Source organism: Syngnathus floridae, chromosome 15 (assembly GCF_059516105.1).
Source record: "Syngnathus floridae isolate MCC-2025c chromosome 15, RoL_Sflo_1.0, whole genome shotgun sequence".
Lineage (NCBI taxonomy): Eukaryota > Metazoa > Chordata > Actinopteri > Syngnathiformes > Syngnathidae > Syngnathus > Syngnathus floridae.
This window is the reverse complement of record NC_142427.1, coordinates 6,670,746-6,695,489: the sequence shown is the minus strand read 5'-3', so window position 1 is coordinate 6,695,489 and position 24,744 is coordinate 6,670,746. Positions and strand designations below refer to the sequence as shown.

Sequence of the window (24,744 nt, the reverse complement as noted above, 5' to 3'; positions counted from 1 at the left end):
ACACACTATAAGAAAACTATTTATTTTGTCTGTTTTAAAAATACAAAAGAAAAACAACCAATGAGTACAGCAGATAAAATCTCCAAAGCAGCTTCCATTTTGGAGAACAAACTTTCCTGCATTTATGATGTACAATTCTATTTAAAAATCAACTCTTTTTTTTTTTCCAAATAAATTATGTAAAACCTGATTAATGCATCCACAAAAGGAACACTGTGTGATACAAAATATGGAGGAAAAAAACGTGAAGTTTATGTTATCTCCTTTATTATAATACACAATATACAAAATGGTCCTTTTTTTTTTTTTTTAATCACGTATTCTATTGTCTAACAGAGATTAAAAGGTGGAGCTAAATAAATAAAATTCTCAGCGGGATATGAGGTTATGGTAAGCGTATTAACATCAATAAAATGGATGAAAGCAAGGGTTGAAGATGTTTAAACAACCAAACAAAAAAAAAAGACATTTTCAAGCATGAGACCACTCAATCCAAATGCTACAAAAGTCATTTCCTACGTCGACGTCACAAAATATCAACATTGTCAACAGGGCAAAAGAGTTTGCTCACATTGAAAATATATGGAAAAACATATTCCAACTTGTTTTCCGCAGGTTACAAAAAGTTACGAATCCAGCGAACAGCGTGGGGGAGGGCATTTAATCAAAAACAAAAAAAAAAAACAGGTCGGAATGGAGGTTGGCCATAAAGTCAGCAAAGCACAAATGGAGGCGTTGAATTCTTGTGGATAAAAAGCCAGACTTTTCCAGGTCTGAAACGTGGACAGAGGGAAGACAGAGGACGTCAACAAGTGTCGACCATGTAGTTTGTTGTCGTTCTAAAGAACGCTTCCTACCTTGCCTGATCGGCGCACATTATCTGTGCTTGTCGGAGGACTTATGGGTGGTGAACGTTAAGGCCCAAAAAAAAAAAAAAAAAAAAACGCAAGCAGAGAAATGTACCAAACAAAAGATGGAGATTCCAGATGTGACTTGACAAGATCGGGGAACACAAGCAAGAAAAAGTCGGAAACGGTCTTGCGAGTAAGCGCAGACGCACGCCGAGGCGGTTAACGCAAGGCGCTAAGGATATTGTTTTTTGTCTTCCTTTCCTCCGCTGCTGTCCCTCTTCTCTTTCTTTTCAGACCTCTCCTTATCGCGTCGGGATTCCTGCAAAAACAACCCGTTTCAAATCAATTGAAATCGTTTGAATCGCTTAAGGTAAATAAAAGGAGGCACAAGTAACCTTTTTTCCTCCGGTGGAGGTTCGTTCGGGCTTGACGGAGTCGCCCTTCTCTTTGCTGGAGGATTTGGACCGTTTGCTCTTCTCTCTCTCCGCCGAGAGCGGCGAGTCGCAAGGGCTCTCGCACTGGCTGTTTTTCGAGGCGTCTGAGGAGAGAACTTTTCATTGTCACTTACTTCTACATAGTTTGGCAGGCAGGTTTCTCCTTTGACTTTGAAGAGCATTGCCACAACTTACTGGTTCCGTTCTCATCCTTTCTGCGTTTGGGTTCGAGGCTGACCTCGCGTTCACCTAAGCCGAGGTCCTGGCAGACAAAAAAAAAAAAAAAGTCAGTCGGCAAACATGGGTCAAACTTTCTTGTCAATTGAGGATACTCACTCTCTTCCTCTCTTTGCGCTCCTTTTCTTCTTTCTTCTCTTTGCATCGGAGAAGTGCGTTCTCGGAATCGATCTTGTCCAGCTCCCTCTCTCTGCTTTTGGACCGCGCTAGTGAATTGTAGGTGAGGTGGTGCTGCAATGACAATTAGACCCAGACAAAGGAAAACAAAGAGCAGAGTTTTGTGAACCGTGTCCAAAGAGATGGCAAGACAAGAGTGACCCTCGCTTTGTCACAACTCCCTACCACTACGCCCGGGCGTCATGGTAACAGGAGCAATACGGTATGTGCTCTTCTGAGTGAGGTCGCTGTAGTGGTGAGAGGCGAGTCACTTGGTTACTTAGCAACAAGAGAGGGCCGAAACACAACGGGAGGCGTTAAAGCTGCCCACTGGCCGTAGTTTAGAATTTTATCATAAAAAAGTTAATGGAAGTCTCAGTGCAATAAGACTTTCATTTTCTATTCGGTTTGAAAAATTATTGGTGCTTTTCTGCTGAATGTTTTCAGTGTTCAATATTTCATTTTGTCTATCGTCTCGCTACTTGCTGTAATGTCACGAACAAACCGCAGCGCGCTCCGACACTAATCATGGTGAAGCGAGCGCAACGGAAGTAGCAGGTGAGATGCAAACCTTGGACGTGGACTCCTTGGGCTCGTTGCTATTGTCCTGTGGGGATGAATGGAGATGACAGATGAGCTGAGGGAGGGTGGGAGGTTCGGGAGGAGCTTTTCAGACAGCAGTAGAGAGTCGGAAGATTGGATTTGGAAGGTGTCGGGGCGAGGGAGGGGGAGTGTGAGGGAGGGAGGTGGGGGCCTGGCCGGCAGGACCAACGACGATCTGCTCCCTTGACCTCTGACCTTCGGGGGGGGGGGGGGACTTAGGCTTTCACATGGTTAGCACATAGAGGAGAGATCATTGGCTCAGCATGTGGAATGTAAAGACTTGATAGAAAACCCTGAGCATGTATTCACTAACAGCTAGTGTCAGTTATGCAGACATGCCTGGCATCTGAGGTAGCATACGATGGAAGTCAGATCATAAATATTATATATAAGAAAACTGTACATCAAAAGTGCTAGCGGTGATAACGGGCGTGTGCATACGGTAAATTCCTCCGCATCTGTGTGTGTGCAAGAAAAATCAGTCTACATGTGTGTCTGTGTGTGAGACTACGTCCCTACAGAGATAACTGTAGCTGTCACTTACAGTTCAGGATATGACACAGGGAGCCTATTTCTCGGGCGCAGGGTTAAATATAGACCTATCGCAAGCTCCCCGCAGATTGGGCAAAGCTCCAGATGTTCCCTCACGGCTGCAGCCTGTCTTTGTTGTCGAGGCAGGCTTACTTCCCGCAGCATTTTTGGGCTGATTCAACACCGTGACATTCATCATCTCTGTTGAGCTCAGCTGCCGGTGGCTCCGTGGAACGCTTGCCGGGAGGTAGCAGATGTCGGCGGCGGTCGTCATCGAGGCAGCGCCGCAGAGGCCGTCGGGACCAAATGACTTGCAGCTCGCAAATGGAGGGGGGGGGTTTGATCATACAGCGATCAGAGGGGGCAGGGGGGCTGATGAATCAGCCCCAGCAAAGAGGCACTCTGTCAGCAGAACAACATCCCGCTCTCTGCTGGATTTGGCAATGACGAAGGGGGCAGGGCAGGAAGCGATGTGCTTTCATTGTAGTTGAAATCTTCTCGGCTTGCCCAAAAAAAGGAGAAACGTTGCAAACTCTCAGGTTGGTGGGGGTGAAAAAAATAAATTGCCAAGCCATTTCCTCCAAAGTAAAAAAAAAAAAAACTCTTTGAAAAAATTCCAACAGCATAATAGAAATGCATACAAAAAGGCGTTTTCTTTCCAAGGCACGCTGATCACTTCCATCAGTAGGAAAATAGACACATATTTCACTATGAAAATACTTAATATTTACAATTTTTCTTTGCTAAGTCCTTCTCCCAAATCTTGGGGGGAAAAAATATTCTGCCAGTGTCCACAGAAAGCTTTCCAGCCCTCCTGGATTGAGTGGGGCTTTCCAGATGGCATGCAGGCTGCGTTTGGGGAAACTCTCCTTGGTGATCTTCAGGGGTGCTGCAATGCGCAACGGCGGGGAACGCTCCGGCAGATAGAGAAGGAATGGGCACAGCCTTCCTCAAGCCATACTAACCTTAACAGACGACGAGTGGGATGGAGAAGAGTGACTGTCGAGCTTTCGTCTTTTGTGATCTGGAACGAAAAGTCGATTTGTTACAGCTTGAAGGATTCATTCATGGAATGCGGCAGAGCTCAGCGGAAAGACCCCTTACCCCTCTCAGTATCGGCTGACTCCGATCTGGGAACTGGTGACTTGCGCGAGCCGGCCACAGCGCCCCTGTCTCCTTTCTCCTTGCTCTTGGACTCCTTGATGGCATCGCGCTCCCTGGAAGGCTCCACGGACTCCCCGTTGCCGGCTTTGGCCTTGTCATCTTTCATCTTCTCCTCAGCCTTGACTTTGTCTCGGTCTGCCTTGGGTGTCTTCTCCTTACCCTCGCGAAGCGCCCGCTCATCCTTGCCTGCTCTCTCTTCTCTCAGCTTTTCTCTGCGAGCCTCCGCCTTTGTTTCAGGAGTGCTGGCGGGCGTCTTTTCCCTTTTCTCTTTTTTCTCCTTGCCACTCTTCTCCTTGTCGTCTCGCTCTTTTATGGTTTTGCTGCCAAGGAGTAGAGAAGACATTTGGATTAGTATTTGATATCTTTGGATTTGACACCGCAGTCAACGTGGATGAGGTGTGGGGGCACTCACCTGTTAAGAGCACCGTTCCCGTTGCTGGTGGTTACTTTAGCTGCTGCACTGTTGGCTTTGTTTACTGGCTTGCTGGTCTGACTTTTATCCTTTCCCCGATCTGTAGATAAACAAGCCAGAGTGTTTTGACCACCTTATTCCAGGGCGGGCTATCCGAGCACTGCTCTCATCAGAGTCAAGCCAATTTTCCAGTCACTCACCAGCATCATCTGACAACCCGTCGTCTCCCTTCATCATGGCTGTTGCAGGCTTGCCTGTGCTGCCTGGTCCATTCTGCTGACCAGCAGGAGTCGCATTGCGCGCTGGTGGCTCTTTGTGGTGAAACTCATTCTCAGGGACCATGCGCACCTTCTGGCTTTTCAACCGACCTGAATAACTGCAAGATGTGAAAGGTTATTAAAAGGTTTCACATGGAAGAGATGGAAGACACAGACCCTTTAGGCTGCCCCGCATTAAGAAAAGACAAAGTGATCTCGGTTTCATTAGAGTGGCGGTCCAATACGAAACATCAAATAGTACACTTTATATATTACACTCTCAAAATGTGTCTATCTTGCTTCCAGAGCATTTGTGTCCCCCGGGAACCTTTTTTTTTTTTTTTTTTACCGTTGTTGAATCCAAATATTATTTAAACTGATTGGTGTGGGGAAAAAACGACTTTAGTTATTTCAATATCGGTTATGGTGCAACGTCCATGAAATTTGTGTTTCTTCAAGCCAAATTAAAGGTCCACGTCACCCCCTCCAAGTAACCTCATGGTACTGAAATTTCAAGCTCCGCAGAGCGCTCAACTGCACACAATGCTATGTTACCCCATGGCTAAGGCATAGAGATCTGGCCTCTTCTCCTTCTCCTTAACGCAGATCTTGTGGACACGGTACTCCAGCGCTTGGCCCAGATTCAAAACCTTGGGATAACATGGTAGGATTTTGATGAGAACGATAAGGATGTTTCGGATGTGAGTGTAATCTCCCGTCTCCAGGCAGTGAACTGAAGCCTAGAGGAGAAATGAGAAACGGGAAGACATTAACGACGCTGTTCTGCTAGTGATCATGGCAAGAGTCGAATAGCCTAATCTATGGTGGCTTACCTTTGTCAGCATGTAATGCCATTTGTGCACCACATGCCTGAAGTTCTCATAATCCAGCGGATTGGCTTGTTGGCCTCCGTCAAATCCCGACGCTCGCAAAATAGTCAGGAAACCGGGGTAATTGCCACATTCCTGGACCACAAGACAAGAGTTGACAGAGATTGAAGTCATGTTCAGCTAGCTGGCTTTATACACATGTATGAAGGGAACCATTTTCTACCTTCTCATAGACGGCGCGATCGCTATGCCAGCGAGTCACCGTCTCGAGCATGCAGCAGAGGAAGCGGCCATATCGGTGCGACTCGTTCTCTGTACAACTGGCCACAGTGTAAATGATGGCTGAGAAAACCTGTGGAGCAAATCGGCACATTGTAGATGCTTGGGCAAATAAAACGCAGCCACGCGCACCAGTGAATTACGGGACGGAATTATTTGTATATGTGCATGTTTTGAAATCAATGGGATTTTGTAAACTACAGGTTTAGTAGGTACAGTTGCATGTCCAAAGGACTGACTTACCCTGTCGTAGCACAGAAGAGTGCAGAAGTTGGGCGTCATCTGCTGGTGAACCAGCTCGACAAAGCGGGCGCAGTAAACGGCGTCGATGGAGGAGAAGATGCAGCGGGGGAACAGACAGAGCTGCAGGAACTTGGTGATGGTCTCATTCTTGGTAGATTCTGATGAAAAATGTGTGGAGGTTGTATTCTTAAAGACGGGCAACACAGACACACAGCAGAGGCTGCAATCCAGAACACTCACTGGTCATCAGCCACTTGTCTTTCTCCAGTTTGAGGCGGTGGAGCACCCTCTGGACGTGCTCGAGTTGCTTTTTCTCCTCCTCCTGCAGCTTTTCCTGGAGTGCAGTGCAGCGTTCCTTCTCTTTCTTTTTTTTATTCATAGGCTGTGGTGGAAGGAGAGCCCAATATTGCAACAATTAAAACAAATGCTTTACGTTCTAGAATTTATACATACATGACTGCATAAAGAAATGTAAACTGCCAATACAGTAGTTTGATGTGGCGAGCCAACGACTCACCGTTTCTGGATTCTCATCAATGGCCTTGATCTGGGCCTTGAGCTTGTTGATTTCACGCTCGTAGGCGGCGTGGGGCACGGCGAGGTCGTACATGGTGAGCGACCAAAAGGTGGCGTAGAACTGGGGGCGGAGGTCTTCCCAAACCCGGGCTGGATGGAGGGACATCACCGCCTCGTGCACCGGCGCCATGACTTGCTCGCACGCCGCCACGTACTTCTGCACCTTCTGCTGCTGCCTGTTACCTTTCTCTGTCTTCTTCAGCTCATCGTACTTGGACTGAGAGGAGGGAAGAGAGGGGAGCAGATCATCTCGTACTGTCTTGAGTCAAATGGATTAAAAAAAAAAAAATCCCTCTCACGGCAAGCATGTCTACTCACCAATATTTGATGGGCGTACATTGGGCGAGAAAGAAAGAAGGCAGCGTCGTGTGGCGTATGGAACTGGTTACAAAGGACGTCAATGGGGGGAACGCGCTTGATGTAGTCCTCTGTGCTGAGATTGGAGGCTAAGAAGCCACCAAACTGCACCAGTGTGTCATGACACTGCAGGAAAACATATGACGGTTGAAAATAAAAGGTCATTTTGTGCACGTGCAAGCACAAATTCAGTCTCAGTGACAAGCAGTAAGCAAGCGCACATACCTGGTCATACAGGTGGCCGACTAGTTTGAGATCTTTGTCTCCACTTTCTAGGAAAACCACACCATTTCTTTGCTGGACCATGAGTACACAAAGCGGCAGGGCTAGTTCATGATCAAGCAGAGCATCCTTAAGCCGTTGCGATGACTTCTTTGTGTTCCTAATCTGACCAAAGTAGCCACCCTGCGGGCACAATGCGGGGGGTTATCACAACCATTACGACAAATACTGGCAAAGCCAGACACGAAGCTGACAAACGTAAATGAGTCACTAACCTCAGCTTTGAGTTGTTCCCCTCCTGTCATAGCTTCGAGCTGCTCTGATGTCATTTCATCCGTAACCTCGATGCCGGCCATTTTCTGCACCACTTCCTTGAGGATCAACAGGTCAAAACTGGAAAAAGAAACCAATATAAGAAGAGTACAAAAATAAATGCAAACTAAGGCGAGGAGCAATGGACTTTCATAAAACTGACCTTTTTCCTGCTTTGAGTTGATTGGTGACATACTGAAGGAGGCCGGCCAAGTCGATTGGATATTTCCTGAACACAGCTCCACACAGACTTGCCAGGCCTTGTTTGACAAATGGAAAAGGAGTGTTAGGTAGTCAAACACCAAACAGTTTCTCTCCAATTAATTGATATATAGGGACAGTGCGGTCGTGCCATCTTAAGACTCATACTTTGTAGCCACGATGAGATTGTGGTGTCGTCATGCTTCATCTTCTCCTTCTCGGGATTGGCCAGAGCTTCCACAATGCAATCTGAACATTTGGGGTTAAGAGAAACACACAGGCGAATAACCTAGATATGCACAAGCTACTATCTACACCACAAAGAAAGTGCCAACGAGAAAAAGAGTAGGAGGATACAGGCCAAGACATCGTAGTTGAGGGATGTGAGGTATTTCAAAGAATCCACCACTGGAACAATGAGGTTATCATACCACTGGATCTGTGACAGCATCTGATAAGAGAACCAACGTCAGGACAACACCAGATGGATATCAATAACCATTAAATACAGATCTACAAAAACATTTTCTCTACTATCAACTTTAACCATTCACATTTTACTCATCATATACCAGTGAAGTGCAAATCAATTGATTTGTTGAGAATTTTATAGAACATATTTTAGTTTCTTACTGTCACAGAGTTGCAAGTTCAAATGATACGCTTCCGCCTCAAATGCGACTGACTGCCTTTGCAGTAATTCAATGTAAACAATGCAAATTAAAATAAATAATAATAATAAATGATGCTTACATAATCAAAAACAATGGTGGGGTTGCTGTGGGTTAGTTTGCCAATCTGCCTTCCAGATTGTTTCACGTTCTCTTTGGTCAAGCGCCTAGGGGGGGAAAAAACAAGATAAAAAGTAAATCACATGAAACCACATAAGACATTCCAGAGGACGTCGTCACTATTAATGACAACACGGTCGCACTAAAGGAAAATTTACCATATCACTAATACTCCATTAAAAAGTGACTTACTTCATAATATAACGAGCCCCTTCCACAGTATGAGCTTTAACTTTGACCAGCAGGGGGTGGCTGGAATAAGTTTCATTTTTCCACTGTCCATACAGGCGGTACCTGGCAAAAAAAAAAAAAAAAAAAAAGAGGATTTTCAATAAACACTTCAACTGAAATTGGTCAGACTGCACAAGAGGGGTTCTGACACCTCACTCCCCAGCATAACAAAAGAAGTGATGTGTGTGCGTGCGACTCACCTGTGATGGTAGGGAAAGAGCTTAAAGAAGCCCCAGAGCTCCTCAGACATGCACGCATTACACTCCATCAGCGAGAGGGAAGGGAGGAGCACCTGGTCTGCAATGCTCAGGAAACAACTCAATAGTGTTTCCTGGGACCAATAAACAGTGAGCAGATGATTAATGCCGAAAACATACAGCACATTCTCCTATGAAAGCGCAATTAGAAGCAAATTTTCATACAAACCATTTTGTCTTTGACATCCGAGCCTTCGCTGTTCTGGTACTGCAAAACAAAGGACAAGCAATGGGTGCCTTTGTCAAAGTAACGTACAGGCAAGTCCGGATGCAATGGCATACCTCTTTCATGAATGCCTTGCCCAGTCGCACAATCTTGGCGAAGAGGATGGGGTCATGCGCGAGGTGAGGTCCTAGGTAGCCGAGCATGCTGAACGCTTCCCTGCGCAAGTCCTCGAAACTCTCAGCTGGCTTAGGGGCCCGCTTGTTCTTTAGTGGATGCATCACACATCCCCGTGCGCCTTTCGGGAGGCCAACCCTGGGAAAAACAGGGGAAATGCACACACGTTGACTACCATCTCTTCCAGAAATCAAGTTAACTTGACACGAGCGAGAGGAATCATACCCTCGGTACAGAGGATCCACTGTGAGGTGTAACAGCTGACAGAGTGCTAGTGCAATGAACTTATGAGAAGTAGCATAGAAGGAAGGCATCTGGTCCATTATACTCTGTGCATGGTGCCAGTCCCCAATCCTGAGAAGTGCTTCCAGCAGACCAAGCTTCTGGTTATCAGGTGGCTACGAGTGCACAAGGAGTTTGTCCTATTATTACTTTACTGAAACATGTCACTGGCAAATATACAAAGTACTCAACAGATAGCTGAATGCCACTGAAAAAAACAACAACCAACAATAATTCAAAGGCTAGCGTTCAATACCTGCTCAATCTTCTCGTCCTCCTTTTCCTTCTCTTTTTCTTTGTCTTCACTTTTATCGGAAGGCACCACAACCATAACCAATTTGCGAGCAATCTGTTTGGCCTCTGAAATAACTAGCTTGTGTTCCTCAACAATGGCGGCATCTAGCGGTAAAAGCTGGAATGACAGAGGGAAGACAAGAGGTCCACAATAGGTTTTAAGTAATGAGTTCTAAAACTTCCTTATTATGAATACTAATGTGTGATGAATTTAGGAATGTTGAAATATAATGGATTACAATAGTCCAGAATTTCACGTTTAATATAATTCGCTTAATACAAAAAAAGCATGATAATTGTACTATTGAAGTTGACTTTCCTTACATGTACATAGAGATCTTCCAATTCTATCAGGTTATGATGTAGTAGGGCAGCAGCAATGTGGTATAATGACTTGGGAGTTTCCTCATTTGGTTCCTGAAAACAAAAAAGTTAGAATAAATCAATCGTATGACAAAATTAATTGCGCTTTGTGGTTTTTTTACCTGATAAAATTTGAATTTAAAGCCAAGGATGTGGCAGAGAGTGAGTGCCTCGCACATGTAGGACTTGATGAGGGACAAGAAGAACTCATCTTGATCTGATCGACTTTCATACACCTCCAGGATTATGTCCAGAACACGGTTAGGATCCAAATTGAAACATCCTGTTGGCAAGAGGAGGAGGGGCATGAATGTAACAAACTTGTAACAAACTTCCTGCATAAAGGGGAAAAGAAAAGTGTGATGTTTACCTATGAGAGACTTGATGCTTTCCAGTACAATGTGACTGGTGATGTTGCCGGACAGGTCTTGGCCAAGCTCTGTGATTAGTTTGGCATAGCCCTCATTTTCCTCCCTCAGCAAGTTGAACTTCTGTTGCTTGTAACTAAGAAGAATCAGCAAACATTAAGCAGAATAAGTACAGTTTCAATAAAAGAAAAAAAAAAAAAGAAAATACATTCCTCAAATATGTGCACCCAACTTACAATAATTTGGTCTTGATTTTCACGATCTTCTGATTGAATTGATGGGCTTGTTTGATAAGTCCGAGAGATTCAAGGGTTTCTGGATCCAGACGCTCCTTCAAAATGGCCTCTGGGAGAAAAATCTGAAAAATGGCAGTTTGTTATGTTCCTACTTCATTGCTTTTTGCCTATTAAAAAATCTTCAATTGGATTAGCAGGAAGCAACCCCAAAGGGGAAGTTGGCCTCACACTTATCAAACCACTGCTCATTTCTAGCATCATCATGTAAACCAATATTCTATCATACTCAAAGAAAAAAAGAACTCTTACCAGACATGCTCCCACTAATTGGATGTAATGGTCACGCTTGTGTTTTTCCTCCAGTGCAACAGTCTCTAAATCTGTGAGAGGGAAACAAATATATAATTACAAACCGTCTCAATTCTGTGCTTAAGTCATGCTTGCTTTATTATTAATATTTATCGAACAGTACCGAGGACACTAAAGACATCAGCTAAAATTGATGGCATGTCTTCTCTGAGTTCCTGCGAGCAAAAAAAAAAAAATATATTAACTGAGAAAATGACACCCATGATCGAAAAGACGTGTTGATTAGGAAAAATATAAAATACCATCATCTCTCCAAGGACGCTGGCGACAAGGTCCAACTTGAGGTTGCCCTGTACAACTTGCCAGCAGAGCTCATATAAGGCCGACTGGATATCTGAGTGGTTCAACACACAAGACAAGGTTATGGTACTAGCACCAGAAAATGAAGATTTGGGATGATGAAGAAAAAAAGTTACCTTTTATCTGACATCCATGATCTATTTTCTCTGTTAGTCCTTTGCAGAGTTGTACACTAGGGAGGGAAAACAAAATTGACCAGTCACATTTTGTTGAATGTCAAATGATAATCTTGTTAACAGACTACTGCAAATTGATGTTCATCAATTTACAAGGTGCCAAGCATGCTGATGGTAGATGTGACTACGTAAGGTGTAAAAATAGTATGGTGATCTACGTAACCATGATGCATTATTTATACTGAACTGTAATGCTTAATGTCTGCTTTTTGTCTACCGTGTGGTTAGCATGTAGAAGCAAAACCAAGGCGGAGGAGATTAAAATCACAGCATTTTAGCAATCGCATTTTTTTTTCTTTTTTAGCAATTTCTGGCCTTTATTTTCAAGAGGCCCACACCGTCCAAAATAATTTGAGTTAATGTGCAACAAAATTAACGCGCACTTAACTCATTTACGGACGGTTTTGACCATCCTTATTAGTGGCTGCTTCAACGATTGTTTATCAACATTTTGAATGTTTGCGTTGAATATATTCCAATAGGTACAACAGGCTACTGTAGGCAAATGCTAGGTACTCCTAAGGATATTAAGAGTTACCTATATTTTCGATTATCTCGTCGACGTTTGCATTGCGTCGATTAGTTATCTTGCATTTAACTCGATTCAATATGTTAATGTGAAATTAAACGTGTCACATGGAATCGTCATCGAGCAACAGCACATTGTTGCTAATTTGCTAGCATCGTGTCAAGCTCCGTCGTTCCCTCCACCGGGTTATAGACGGTGACTAAATTGTTTTATACAACGATGTTAAAACTGATATGCTGGTACTAATACTAAACTAACTACTGTCATCAACTATATGTCTTCAAAGTCCTACAAATTGTATTCTAAATTGCAAAAAATGCGATATGGGGCTGCATGGATGCTAGTTAGCCTAGCTTCACTAGCCATCGTGCTAACAATTTCATAAGCTATTAAGGAAATGGCAAACATTCCGATATTCTTAGCTAAAATCCACCAATGTTAATTACCACCCCCATTACATGGGCAAAGAATAGCCCCGTTACACTGCCCATTTTACGTCTGCAAAAAGCAAAATTTATTTAATAGCGGTTGGCAAACTGTACGCTAACTAGCATTAAGCTGCACTTGAACGACTGTTCAGGCAGCTAACAACACAATTATATAGTTAGAGCGATATCAAGTCTACAGTACGGGCTTATTTTATAAACTGTCTTGAACTCGGACCACTTACAAATCGTGTTTTCCCGATTTCTCCCAATTTTTGACCCATTCGCCAGGGAGGATAAGTGTCGCCATCTTCCATCCACAGCGGCTTGATGTCTTCGTCGGCAGGGTCAAATGTGCGGAGCTACGGTGAGCTAGCGAGCCTAGCACTCCGATGCTACTGCTGCTAGCACACAGATGCATGGCGGGACGTCGAAGGTGGAGCGCCTCTCTCACAAAGACTCCCGCTCAGTGCTACAAAGACGAACTGTAACTTCAAGTAAAAACGTAGATAACGCGTACTTAATTGGAGGTTTGATTAAATTAAAAAACTCAAGTGCAGTATATGTCGTGACGGTGCTTTTTCTTCTCGTTTTCGTGTTGTTAACTGTTCAAGATACACCAAATAATAGACCTAATGACACCAGGTCAAAAGCGAATAGTAACACAAATGTAATATTCACACAAAAACATACATATTGATAAACATGGGTAGCAAACATTTGGATTACTTAAAACTATTTCTTTGCATATATGCTACTGTTGGAACATTTTATTGTATAGGAGGCGAGGGCACCCCAATCGCCATCCGCCTCGTATCAACCATTACTAATTAATTATCATTTTCTTCTAAGGACAAACATATTCACATAAATAAAACTCATATCAGATTAGTCAAATTTCACCCCATTATATGTTAAGAAAAAATAAATGTCAAGTCGTGAGGTTAATAAAACTTTTTCTTTAAAAGTTGTTCAACTACATATCAAAAATGTATACTTGCTTAAAAAAATTATATGGCTTGAATATAGTTGTTTGAAATGATGATATAACTTGATTATATAACTTCAATACATCTGTTTCCTTTATTTGATTAATGTATATATGCGATATGATTGTATGCTTATGTAATCAATGAAGTATAAGCATATCTGTATTGTTCATATGCATGGATTAATTACAAATACAGAAATAAGAATGAATTACTATTTTGGATTAAAAAAAATACATGTTTATCTACAGGTATTTTATATATTCATTTCTTGATATTTATTTTATATTGGTTGAGTTCTTGTAAATAAAAATGTGAACAGACAAATATTTACAGATTTCGCGAGATAAATCGAGGGATTGACGGAGGAAAAGGGAAAAACTACCCAAAACTTTTTTTCATGTTTTATTAAATGAAGACAGAGAGCAGCATATTGAACAATCCAATCAATGCAATTAATTGCATTCTCCCTAAAAAAAAAAAAAAGCTAAGTCTAGTGAAACCACTTGTGTTTGTTGTTCCATTAATTTTAAAGAGTTTTGTAAGCAAGACTGATGTGAAAGTAGTTTTTAATTATGAGTAGTTATTAATTATATGATATATGTCATTTCTCCCTTTACAAGGGAAAACATTTGTAATGCATAGATAGCAGTTTCATGCAAAGTATTAAGGTCGCACATGAGAGGAAGTGAAGGGATCTGACGGGGCACACTTCTCTGCAATTATTTCCTCTATTTAAAGGAATTCTTCATAGAAACCATACACTGTGCCTTCTGGTGTCTCCTCCACATGCAATCCATGGCAAAAGGGAGGCACCACAAGAAGATCTGGGTCCTTGATATCCAGTTCAATATTCAAGTTGCTGAGGAAAAAAAAAAAGAACAATGAGGAGACATTAAATTGAAGCCAAATATGCTTCAAAACATGTAGCCATACCTGTAGATAAACATGGAGGAGTCCGTCGTGTAAATTGTACTAAGAGGTAAACACCCCATGGTTGCACACATGACGCTTTGGCCTTAAAAAAAAAAAAAGTTATCATGAATTGAAACTGTATTGAAGCCATTTTGAACAACCCAGGTTAAAACAAATAAGAATTGTGTTTGTGTATTAGTAATGTTAGTTAACTTGTAGAAAGTGATGTTTGGCATCTATTCTTGTTAATGGCAATCAATGAGTTAATGTTGTGTGTCAGTTCTGTGTTGTCCTTACTTTTATAGCCCGGTGTTGGGATTGTCCATATTTGAAATTTCAGGCCTTCCCCCTCAATAAAGGTGCTTCCCGAGGTCATGGTGGAAATGTAAGTTGCATCGTTGGGAATAGCGAAAGGGTGCTTTTTGGATTGCAGTGACTTCTTCTCGCAGCTCTGGTTTTTGCTGTCGATCTTGTATAATATCCCCTGGTACATACAAGAGTGAGACAAATTCAAGAACACAAATTGACTGGCTGGGGAGACAAAGTCATTACCTCCTCAAAAAACACCAAGAGATCCAGATCCAAGGTTACATTCATGGGAAGGCTTGAATTGGATTGGAACCGGAGTTTCTTATGCATCGAGTCATATGTGAACACTCCAACTGCTCTCACGTCACCCATCGTTCCCATCTGGTCTCATCCAGAAGCACACATTGAGAGAAAAAACATAATTTAGTGCTTTCAAAGAAATTTTTCTTGGAATTAAAGGAGTATCACTCACCACAGAAAGTAATCCTGTCATATTGGGTGAACCTGAAAGACATTTGTTTCCTTTTCAGTTACAATACTCACGTGTCACACAATGCAAAATGGAAATATGTGCAATGAAATTCTTACGACAAGGCTGATGCTGGTCTGCGTGGGCACTTGCAGTCCAGCACATGAAGACAAACAGCAGAACCGCGGCGTACATTTTTCTCCCCAGTCCAAAAGCAGTGTGAGTCGGAAAGGATGGTCAAAAATGAGACTGCCTTCCCTGCACTGCCCGAGCAGCTTTTAAAGGGACGTAGCGAAGCCCGAGATGACGTCAAATAGCCAGCTTTCAAAACAAGCCCCCCTGCTTTGTTCTGGCAGGAGGTGACCTTTTTCAAAAAAGATTTGTTCCATTTCTTTTCTTTGCTTCATTTACTCAGCTGTTCTCTGGTGTTTTATTGCATCTTGCACTTTTTGAATATCCTGATTTTTGATTAGTAAAGGAAACTTTGCCGTACTGGCTCTGGATTTTGATTGTTAGCACTGGTTACTTGTCAATGAGACTTCAAGTGTGATAGAATTGAGCTCATATAACCCTTGTGGCATCAAAATTGTATAGATGGACATGATTAAATAGTATGCGGCTTTTAAAGTTGTGATTTAACCTTCAACGTTTAATCGATAAAAGGAAGTTTGGCAAGACGAGCGCCATTTACAGCCCACCAACAGCACAAGTTAGGTCAGGAATGTTTTGTTGTGCAAAGTTTGTGAAGCGATCATTTGTTATTCTTGAATGTGTTGTTGTCCAAAGTTGGTGCAGCTGTCGTTTGTTATTCAGTTAACATTGTGCTCCTTGTTCCTTGTCCCTGGCAAAAAAAGCCTGTACACTTTTTTTTGGGTCAAGTTTTAGTGACAAAAACACGATTGCGTACGTTTTTTGCATCTTAATGAATGCCAAATGATATTTTATTAAAAATAATCATTTGTATTTTGTGTTGTTAGGATTTATGGCTGCAAAGCTAACATGGGGAATAGTGAATCCGTTCATTTAATTAAATAGGAAACAAGGAAATACTATTAAACAAGTAAAAAAAAAAATGAAGAAAAAAAAGATGACCAAAAAAAGCATTACATACACATTCCATTCTTGAAATGTGTTTACATTTTATTACTGTATTTATTTGGTCATGTCCACGTGCTTGATTGATTTTTCCCCATGCTGTAGAGTTGCGCAATAAAGTTGCACAATAAAGTGTGAAAAGTAAAAATAGGAAGGAAAACCAAGAGTGAGACTGAGAGTAAACTAGATGTCACAAGGGAATTTTGCTTATAAGGCACCATTGGGTGGGCGGCGATTATGAAAATGAGGCAAGCCCTTCCCCTGATGCCCAAAACCACGAGTGAGTCCTGCCTAAGAGGAAGTCACACAGTGATTCAATACGACTCAAATAGATGACCTCATATTTGTTATGGAGGATCCCAAGCTATTTTGAAGCTGGAAAATATCTATTGTATAACTGGTAAGGGCCCTAATATTGATCCCTGGGGGGTACCTCTATTAAATGTGCAAAAGTCCGTAGCCAAAACTAAAGTGACTGAATTCCAGTATTGTACTTTAAATCAATTTAAGATAATTACATAAATGGTCTTGACTACTCAAAGGTGCTCAAATAAAAAAAATAAAAAAAGATACGAGACCTCCTTCCAAACGAGCAGCCGACATGCCAATGCGGAACTTCCACACCACAAAGCGGTAGGTTGAAAAGCTGTGGTGTTTTTGTTTTGAATAGGAGTTATTTCCAGTGATTTTGGGCAGATTTTTTTTTTAAATTCCCCAAGAAATCTTACAAAGTATACAGTAAAGCGCTGGGGCACATTTCAGACTGACAAGAAATGAAAAAAAGAAAAAGACTAGCTCACTCAGTTTTCCAAATAAGAGGTCCAGTGTGCTTGCTTCAAGAGGTTTATCACTCTTCCAGATGAGGTTTACTCTAAAAACAAAAGACAATTAGACACTATACATTTAAATGCTAAAATTCAACCAAACCATACGACCATATGAATTTCAGTAGACATCAGTGCTGCCTGGCATGTTGTGCAAGGAACACTTACACACACGCATACACAAGCAAATAATGCAACACAACTAACACGGTAAACATTTTGAAGCCATGAAGCATTCATCAGCAACTCTGGAATGTTGGGTAACTTCCCAAAACTGAATAACAAGTCCCATGTTAGGAATTTACCTCTGCATAATAATCAGGTCCATCGTGTTTGGAGGGGAAAAAAAAAAAAAGCACACTTCCTCATAATAATAGTGATTAAAAAAAAAACAATAATGCTGCAGTTTGAGTTAGGCTTTCAGTTGTGAAGCTAAAGGTATTTATTTGCACTAAGTAAAATTATTAATTATTTATAATTATTATTAAACAATTTATTTAACAATCATATCGTATACACCTCGACAGTATTCAGGAAGCAGCCAACTGTGATTTCCTCCGCGAGTAAAAAAAGGGAAAAACTCTGTAGACTTGACCTTTTATTTAATTGCGCTCCAAGTTTCTTACTGAACTACTTCCTCCCATTTCAATGATTCATATTTCTAACCACAAGATGTAATAACCATGAGGGAAAGAGAGAACAAAACTACAGATCAGTCAGAAACCGAAAACATGACCAATGATATAAATTGAAGGTGCAGTCACACTATGGCGTGAAGTTTTTTTTGGCATTCAGAGTGTTTGTACACTGCTCCTGCTCCAAGGTATGCTTATCTTTCATACTTGGACAAAAAAAAAAAAAAAGAACCTACTACATCAAATAAATAATAAAATCGTCAATATGTTGGCTCCATTTTGGCTGCAAGCATTTTAAATGCTAACGAAAGAATACTCACACCTAAGCTGCTTCTTGTTTTGCAGATGATCGCCGGGTGCTGTGTTCTCATCCTTCTTTGTTGCATAATGAACTGTGCCGAGTCCTCGACTCCAACATTGGGCATCAACAAATCCAAATACAGCAACTCCTTCCGCCTCGCAAGGTCCACCCGAACCCGTGTCCAGCAGCTCCTGAGTAAATATGTAAGTGGTGATTAATCCTAACAAATCGTTACCGTGTTGGCACCTTTTTCTTACTTATCCCCAAAAAATGTCTGATCACCTAAATCAGAAGGAGGAGCAGTTGGGAAATAAAGACTTTGAGGACAGAAGTAGTTATTTGAAGGACCTGCCAATACTTTCTACAGACTTCAACATCTGGCTCCAGCTCTCGGTCAGTCACTTTCGAGTTACCTCTCATCGGAGTCCCCGGTGACATTTTGAAACAGGTTCCTTGCTTTTCATCCAGGATTGGGAACGACTCCACGCCGCTTTCTCAGACATGCAGGTTTACAAGAGCAAGCTGGAGTTGAAGAGGGAAGAATTGGAGATGGAAGAAAAAGAGAAGACGGTCAACAGCATTTTAACTCAGAGTATCAAACACATTGAACTGGACCTGAGGGACCTGATGAGCCAAGTCAGCAGTCAGGTCTTGATCTGGGCCTTGAGCTTGTTGATTTCACGCTCGTAGGCGGCGTGGGGCACGGCGAGGTCGTACATGGTGAGCGACCAAAAGGTGGCGTAGAACTGGGGGCGGAGGTCTTCCCAAACCCGGGCTGGATGGAGGGACATCACCGCCTCGTGCACCGGCGCCATGACTTGCTCGCACGCCGCCACGTACTTCTGCACCTTCTGCTGCTGCCTGTTACCTTTCTCTGTCTTCTTCAGCTCATCGTACTTGGACTGAGAGGAGGGAAGAGAGGGGAGCAGATCATCTCGTACTGTCTTGAGTCAAATGGATTAAAAAAAAAAAAATCCCTCTCACGGCAAGCATGTCTACTCACCAATATTTGATGGGCGTACATTGGGCGAGAAAGAAAGAAGGCAGCGTCGTGTGGCGTATGGAACTGGTTACAAAGGACGTCAATGGGGGGAACGCGCTTGATGTAGTCCTCTGTGCTGAGATTGGAGGCTAAGAAGCCACCAAACTGCACCAGTGTGTCATGACACTGCAGGAAAACATATGACGGTTGAAAATAAAAGGTCATTTTGTGCACGTGCAAGCACAAATTCAGTCTCAGTGACAAGCAGTAAGCAAGCGCACATACCTGGTCATACAGGTGGCCGACTAGTTTGAGATCTTTGTCTCCACTTTCTAGGAAAACCACACCATTTCTTTGCTGGACCATGAGTACACAAAGCGGCAGGGCTAGTTCATGATCAAGCAGAGCATCCTTAAGCCGTTGCGATGACTTCTTTGTGTTCCTAATCTGACCAAAGTAGCCACCCTGCGGGCACAATGCGGGGGGTTATCACAACCATTACGACAAATACTGGCAAAGCCAGACACGAAGCTGACAAACGTAAATGAGTCACTAACCTCAGCTTTGAGTTGTTCCCCTCCTGTCATAGCTTCGAGCTGCTCTGATGTCATTTCATCCGTAACCTCGATGCCGGCCATTTTCTGCACCACTTCCTTGAGGATCAACAGGTCAAAACTGGAAAAAGAAACCAATATAAGAAGAGTACAAAAATAAATGCAAACTAAGGCGAGGAGCAATGGACTTTCATAAAACTGACCTTTTTCCTGCTTTGAGTTGATTGGTGACATACTGAAGGAGGCCGGCCAAGTCGATTGGATATTTCCTGAACACAGCTCCACACAGACTTGCCAGGCCTTGTTTGACAAATGGAAAAGGAGTGTTAGGTAGTCAAACACCAAACAGTTTCTCTCCAATTAATTGATATATAGGGACAGTGCGGTCGTGCCATCTTAAGACTCATACTTTGTAGCCACGATGAGATTGTGGTGTCGTCATGCTTCATCTTCTCCTTCTCGGGATTGGCCAGAGCTTCCACAATGCAATCTGAACATTTGGGGTTAAGAGAAACACACAGGCGAATAACCTAGATATGCACAAGCTACTATCTACACCACAAAGAAAGTGCCAACGAGAAAAAGAGTAGGAGGATACAGGCCAAGACATCGTAGTTGAGGGATGTGAGGTATTTCAAAGAATCCACCACTGGAACAATGAGGTTATCATACCACTGGATCTGTGACAGCATCTGATAAGAGAACCAACGTCAGGACAACACCAGATGGATATCAATAACCATTAAATACAGATCTACAAAAACATTTTCTCTACTATCAACTTTAACCATTCACATTTTACTCATCATATACCAGTGAAGTGCAAATCAATTGATTTGTTGAGAATTTTATAGAACATATTTTAGTTTCTTACTGTCACAGAGTTGCAAGTTCAAATGATACGCTTCCGCCTCAAATGCGACTGACTGCCTTTGCAGTAATTCAATGTAAACAATGCAAATTAAAATAAATAATAATAATAAATGATGCTTACATAATCAAAAACAATGGTGGGGTTGCTGTGGGTTAGTTTGCCAATCTGCCTTCCAGATTGTTTCACGTTCTCTTTGGTCAAGCGCCTAGGGGGGGAAAAAACAAGATAAAAAGTAAATCACATGAAACCACATAAGACATTCCAGAGGACGTCGTCACTATTAATGACAACACGGTCGCACTAAAGGAAAATTTACCATATCACTAATACTCCATTAAAAAGTGACTTACTTCATAATATAACGAGCCCCTTCCACAGTATGAGCTTTAACTTTGACCAGCAGGGGGTGGCTGGAATAAGTTTCATTTTTCCACTGTCCATACAGGCGGTACCTGGCAAAAAAAAAAAAAAAAAAAAAAGAGGATTTTCAATAAACACTTCAACTGAAATTGGTCAGACTGCACAAGAGGGGTTCTGACACCTCACTCCCCAGCATAACAAAAGAAGTGATGTGTGTGCGTGCGACTCACCTGTGATGGTAGGGAAAGAGCTTAAAGAAGCCCCAGAGCTCCTCAGACATGCACGCATTACACTCCATCAGCGAGAGGGAAGGGAGGAGCACCTGGTCTGCAATGCTCAGGAAACAACTCAATAGTGTTTCCTGGGACCAATAAACAGTGAGCAGATGATTAATGCCGAAAACATACAGCACATTCTCCTATGAAAGCGCAATTAGAAGCAAATTTTCATACAAACCATTTTGTCTTTGACATCCGAGCCTTCGCTGTTCTGGTACTGCAAAACAAAGGACAAGCAATGGGTGCCTTTGTCAAAGTAACGTACAGGCAAGTCCGGATGCAATGGCATACCTCTTTCATGAATGCCTTGCCCAGTCGCACAATCTTGGCGAAGAGGATGGGGTCATGCGCGAGGTGAGGTCCTAGGTAGCCGAGCATGCTGAACGCTTCCCTGCGCAAGTCCTCGAAACTCTCAGCTGGCTTAGGGGCCCGCTTGTTCTTTAGTGGATGCATCACACATCCCCGTGCGCCTTTCGGGAGGCCAACCCTGGGAAAAACAGGGGAAATGCACACACGTTGACTACCATCTCTTCCAGAAATCAAGTTAACTTGACACGAGCGAGAGGAATCATACCCTCGGTACAGAGGATCCACTGTGAGGTGTAACAGCTGACAGAGTGCTAGTGCAATGAACTTATGAGAAGTAGCATAGAAGGAAGGCATCTGGTCCATTATACTCTGTGCATGGTGCCAGTCCCCAATCCTGAGAAGTGCTTCCAGCAGACCAAGCTTCTGGTTATCAGGTGGCTACGAGTGCACAAGGAGTTTGTCCTATTATTACTTTACTGAAACATGTCACTGGCAAATATACAAAGTACTCAACAGATAGCTGAATGCCACTGAAAAAAACAACAACCAACAATAATTCAAAGGCTAGCGTTCAATACCTGCTCAATCTTCTCGTCCTCCTTTTCCTTCTCTTTTTCTTTGTCTTCACTTTTATCGGAAGGCACCACAACCATAACCAATTTGCGAGCAATCTGTTTGGCCTCTGAAATAACTAGCTTGTGTTCCTCAACAATGGCGGCATCTAGCGGTAAAAGCTGGAATGACAGAGGGAAGACAAGAGGTCCACAATAGGTTTTAAGTAATGAGTTCTAAAACTTCCTTATTATGAATACTAATGTGTGATGAATTTAGGAATGTTGAAATATAATGGATTACAATAGTCCAGAATTTCACGTTTAATATAATTCGCTTAATACAAAAAAAGCATGATAATTGTACTATTGAAGTTGACTTTCCTTACATGTACATAGAGATCTTCCAATTCTATCAGGTTATGATGTAGTAGGGCAGCAGCAATGTGGTATAATGACTTGGGAGTTTCCTCATTTGGTTCCTGAAAACAAAAAAGTTAGAATAAATCAATCGTATGACAAAATTAATTGCGCTTTGTGGTTTTTTTACCTGATAAAATTTGAATTTAAAGCCAAGGATGTGGCAGAGAGTGAGTGCCTCGCACATGTAGGACTTGATGAGGGACAAGAAGAACTCATCTTGATCTGATCGACTTTCATACACCTCCAGGATTATGTCCAGAACACGGTTAGGATCCAAATTGAAACATCCTGTTGGCAAGAGGAGGAGGGGCATGAATGTAACAAACTTGTAACAAACTTCCTGCATAAAGGGGAAAAGAAAAGTGTGATGTTTACCTATGAGAGACTTGATGCTTTCCAGTACAATGTGACTGGTGATGTTGCCGGACAGGTCTTGGCCAAGCTCTGTGATTAGTTTGGCATAGCCCTCATTTTCCTCCCTCAGCAAGTTGAACTTCTGTTGCTTGTAACTAAGAAGAATCAGCAAACATTAAGCAGAATAAGTACAGTTTCAATAAAAGAAAAAAAAAAAAAGAAAATACATTCCTCAAATATGTGCACCCAACTTACAATAATTTGGTCTTGATTTTCACGATCTTCTGATTGAATTGATGGGCTTGTTTGATAAGTCCGAGAGATTCAAGGGTTTCTGGATCCAGACGCTCCTTCAAAATGGCCTCTGGGAGAAAAATCTGAAAATGTCTGCTTTTTGTCTACCGTGTGGTTAGCATGTAGAAGCAAAACCAAGGCGGAGGAGATTAAAATCACAGCATTTTAGCAATCGCATTTTTTTTTTCTTTTTTAGCAATTTCTGGCCTTTATTTTCAAGAGGCCCACACCGTCCAAAATAATTTGAGTTAATGTGCAACAAAATTAACGCGCACTTAACTCATTTACGGACGGTTTTGACCATCCTTATTAGTGGCTGCTTCAACGATTGTTTATCAACATTTTGAATGTTTGCGTTGAATATATTCCAATAGGTACAACAGGCTACTGTAGGCAAATGCTAGGTACTCCTAAGGATATTAAGAGTTACCTATATTTTCGATTATCTCGTCGACGTTTGCATTGCGTCGATTAGTTATCTTGCATTTAACTCGATTCAATATGTTAATGTGAAATTAAACGTGTCACATGGAATCGTCATCGAGCAACAGCACATTGTTGCTAATTTGCTAGCATCGTGTCAAGCTCCGTCGTTCCCTCCACCGGGTTATAGACGGTGACTAAATTGTTTTATACAACGATGTTAAAACTGATATGCTGGTACTAATACTAAACTAACTACTGTCATCAACTATATGTCTTCAAAGTCCTACAAATTGTATTCTAAATTGCAAAAAATGCGATATGGGGCTGCATGGATGCTAGTTAGCCTAGCTTCACTAGCCATCGTGCTAACAATTTCATAAGCTATTAAGGAAATGGCAAACATTCCGATATTCTTAGCTAAAATCCACCAATGTTAATTACCACCCCCATTACATGGGCAAAGAATAGCCCCGTTACACTGCCCATTTTACGTCTGCAAAAAGCAAAATTTATTTAATAGCGGTTGGCAAACTGTACGCTAACTAGCATTAAGCTGCACTTGAACGACTGTTCAGGCAGCTAACAACACAATTATATAGTTAGAGCGATATCAAGTCTACAGTACGGGCTTATTTTATAAACTGTCTTGAACTCGGACCACTTACAAATCGTGTTTTCCCGATTTCTCCCAATTTTTGACCCATTCGCCAGGGAGGATAAGTGTCGCCATCTTCCATCCACAGCGGCTTGATGTCTTCGTCGGCAGGGTCAAATGTGCGGAGCTACGGTGAGCTAGCGAGCCTAGCACTCCGATGCTACTGCTGCTAGCACACAGATGCATGGCGGGACGTCGAAGGTGGAGCGCCTCTCTCACAAAGACTCCCGCTCAGTGCTACAAAGACGAACTGTAACTTCAAGTAAAAACGTAGATAACGCGTACTTAATTGGAGGTTTGATTAAATTAAAAAACTCAAGTGCAGTATATGTCGTGACGGTGCTTTTTCTTCTCGTTTTCGTGTTGTTAACTGTTCAAGATACACCAAATAATAGACCTAATGACACCAGGTCAAAAGCGAATAGTAACACAAATGTAATATTCACACAAAAACATACATATTGATAAACATGGGTAGCAAACATTTGGATTACTTAAAACTATTTCTTTGCATATATGCT

The 24,744-nt window shown here is 42.2% G+C and overlaps 3 protein-coding genes across 9 annotated transcripts; all 3 read right to left on the bottom strand.

Annotated features, from left to right (window-relative positions):
* Positions 1-3: 3 nt before the first annotated feature.
* Positions 4-13,073, bottom strand: thoc2 (THO complex 2). Of its 5 annotated transcripts, none has more exons than XM_088397719.1 (39): positions 12,872-13,073; positions 11,613-11,668; positions 11,439-11,530; positions 11,300-11,351; positions 11,137-11,207; positions 10,828-10,949; positions 10,594-10,727; positions 10,346-10,506; positions 10,185-10,277; positions 9,823-9,978; positions 9,510-9,682; positions 9,227-9,422; positions 9,114-9,152; positions 8,888-9,018; positions 8,649-8,750; positions 8,419-8,503; positions 8,023-8,116; positions 7,834-7,914; positions 7,628-7,724; positions 7,428-7,545; positions 7,156-7,335; positions 6,892-7,056; positions 6,515-6,790; positions 6,238-6,379; positions 5,998-6,155; positions 5,699-5,827; positions 5,479-5,610; positions 5,201-5,385; positions 4,589-4,764; positions 4,389-4,488; positions 3,917-4,296; positions 3,778-3,836; positions 2,250-2,285; positions 1,622-1,753; positions 1,481-1,547; positions 1,247-1,401; positions 1,094-1,170; positions 858-904; positions 4-773 (listed from the first exon to the last, which is right to left on the bottom strand). In XM_088397719.1, the coding sequence occupies exons 1-38, from the start codon at positions 13,045-13,047 to the stop codon at positions 877-879; spliced, it is 4,806 nt and encodes a 1,601-aa protein (XP_088253845.1). In that variant the 5' UTR covers positions 13,048-13,073; the 3' UTR covers positions 4-773; positions 858-876. The 5 variants fall into 5 exon arrangements, 4 of the variants coding, with proteins under 4 accessions (XP_088253845.1, XP_088253846.1, XP_088253848.1 ...); XM_088397720.1 differs by having other exon boundaries at positions 858-899; positions 1,095-1,170; XM_088397722.1 differs by having other exon boundaries at positions 1,247-1,389.
* A 1,094-nt stretch (positions 13,074-14,167) lies between these two features.
* Positions 14,168-16,065, bottom strand: LOC148386159 (ependymin-1-like). Its single transcript, XM_088397745.1, has 6 exons — positions 15,428-16,065; positions 15,312-15,343; positions 15,083-15,220; positions 14,828-15,014; positions 14,552-14,633; positions 14,168-14,477 (listed from the first exon to the last, which is right to left on the bottom strand). The coding sequence occupies exons 1-6, from the start codon at positions 15,501-15,503 to the stop codon at positions 14,351-14,353; spliced, it is 642 nt and encodes a 213-aa protein (XP_088253871.1). The 5' UTR covers positions 15,504-16,065; the 3' UTR covers positions 14,168-14,350.
* Positions 16,066-16,406: 341 nt separating this feature from the next.
* On the bottom strand, positions 16,407-24,418 carry LOC148386158 (THO complex subunit 2-like). Of its 3 annotated transcripts, XM_088397731.1 has the most exons (22): positions 24,234-24,418; positions 23,104-23,246; positions 22,870-23,003; positions 22,622-22,782; positions 22,461-22,553; positions 22,099-22,254; positions 21,786-21,958; positions 21,503-21,698; positions 21,390-21,428; positions 21,164-21,294; positions 20,924-21,025; positions 20,694-20,778; positions 20,298-20,391; positions 20,109-20,189; positions 19,903-19,999; positions 19,703-19,820; positions 19,431-19,610; positions 19,167-19,331; positions 18,779-19,065; positions 18,577-18,685; positions 18,183-18,354; positions 16,407-17,274 (listed from the first exon to the last, which is right to left on the bottom strand). In XM_088397731.1, the coding sequence occupies exons 1-19, from the start codon at positions 24,303-24,305 to the stop codon at positions 18,808-18,810; spliced, it is 2,478 nt and encodes an 825-aa protein (XP_088253857.1). In that variant the 5' UTR covers positions 24,306-24,418; the 3' UTR covers positions 16,407-17,274; positions 18,183-18,354; positions 18,577-18,685; positions 18,779-18,807. The 3 variants fall into 3 exon arrangements, with proteins under 3 accessions (XP_088253857.1, XP_088253856.1, XP_088253858.1); XM_088397730.1 differs by having other exon boundaries at positions 18,577-19,065; XM_088397732.1 differs by having other exon boundaries at positions 18,577-19,065; positions 23,104-23,225.
* Between the last annotated feature and the right edge of the window lie 326 nt (positions 24,419-24,744).

Excerpts from the sequence above, each read along its gene's own strand:
- thoc2 (XM_088397719.1), bottom strand. The coding sequence starts at position 13,047 with ATGCATCTGTGTGCTAGCAGCAGTAGCATCGGAGTGCTAGGCTCGCTA. Across the intron at positions 11,352-11,438 it reads GCGTCCTTGGAGAGATGATG|GAACTCAGAGAAGACATGCC; the intron begins GTATTTTATATT and ends TTTTGCTCGCAG. Across the intron at positions 8,751-8,887 it reads CTCTTTCCCTACCATCACAG|GTACCGCCTGTATGGACAGT; the intron begins GTGAGTCGCACG and ends TTTTTTTGCCAG.
- LOC148386159 (XM_088397745.1), bottom strand. The coding sequence starts at position 15,503 with ATGTACGCCGCGGTTCTGCTGTTTGTCTTCATGTGCTGGACTGCAAGT. Across the intron at positions 15,221-15,311 it reads TGACAGGATTACTTTCTGTG|ATGGGAACGATGGGTGACGT; the intron begins GTGAGTGATACT and ends GGATGAGACCAG. Across the intron at positions 14,478-14,551 it reads TCCTCCATGTTTATCTACAG|CAACTTGAATATTGAACTGG; the intron begins GTATGGCTACAT and ends TTTTTTCCTCAG.
- LOC148386158 (XM_088397730.1), bottom strand. The coding sequence starts at position 24,305 with ATGGAAGATGGCGACACTTATCCTCCCTGGCGAATGGGTCAAAAATTG. Across the intron at positions 22,255-22,460 it reads TGGAAGATCTCTATGTACAT|CTTTTACCGCTAGATGCCGC; the intron begins GTAAGGAAAGTC and ends CTGTCATTCCAG. Across the intron at positions 19,332-19,430 it reads TCGGCCACCTGTATGACCAG|TGTCATGACACACTGGTGCA; the intron begins GTATGTGCGCTT and ends GTTTTCCTGCAG.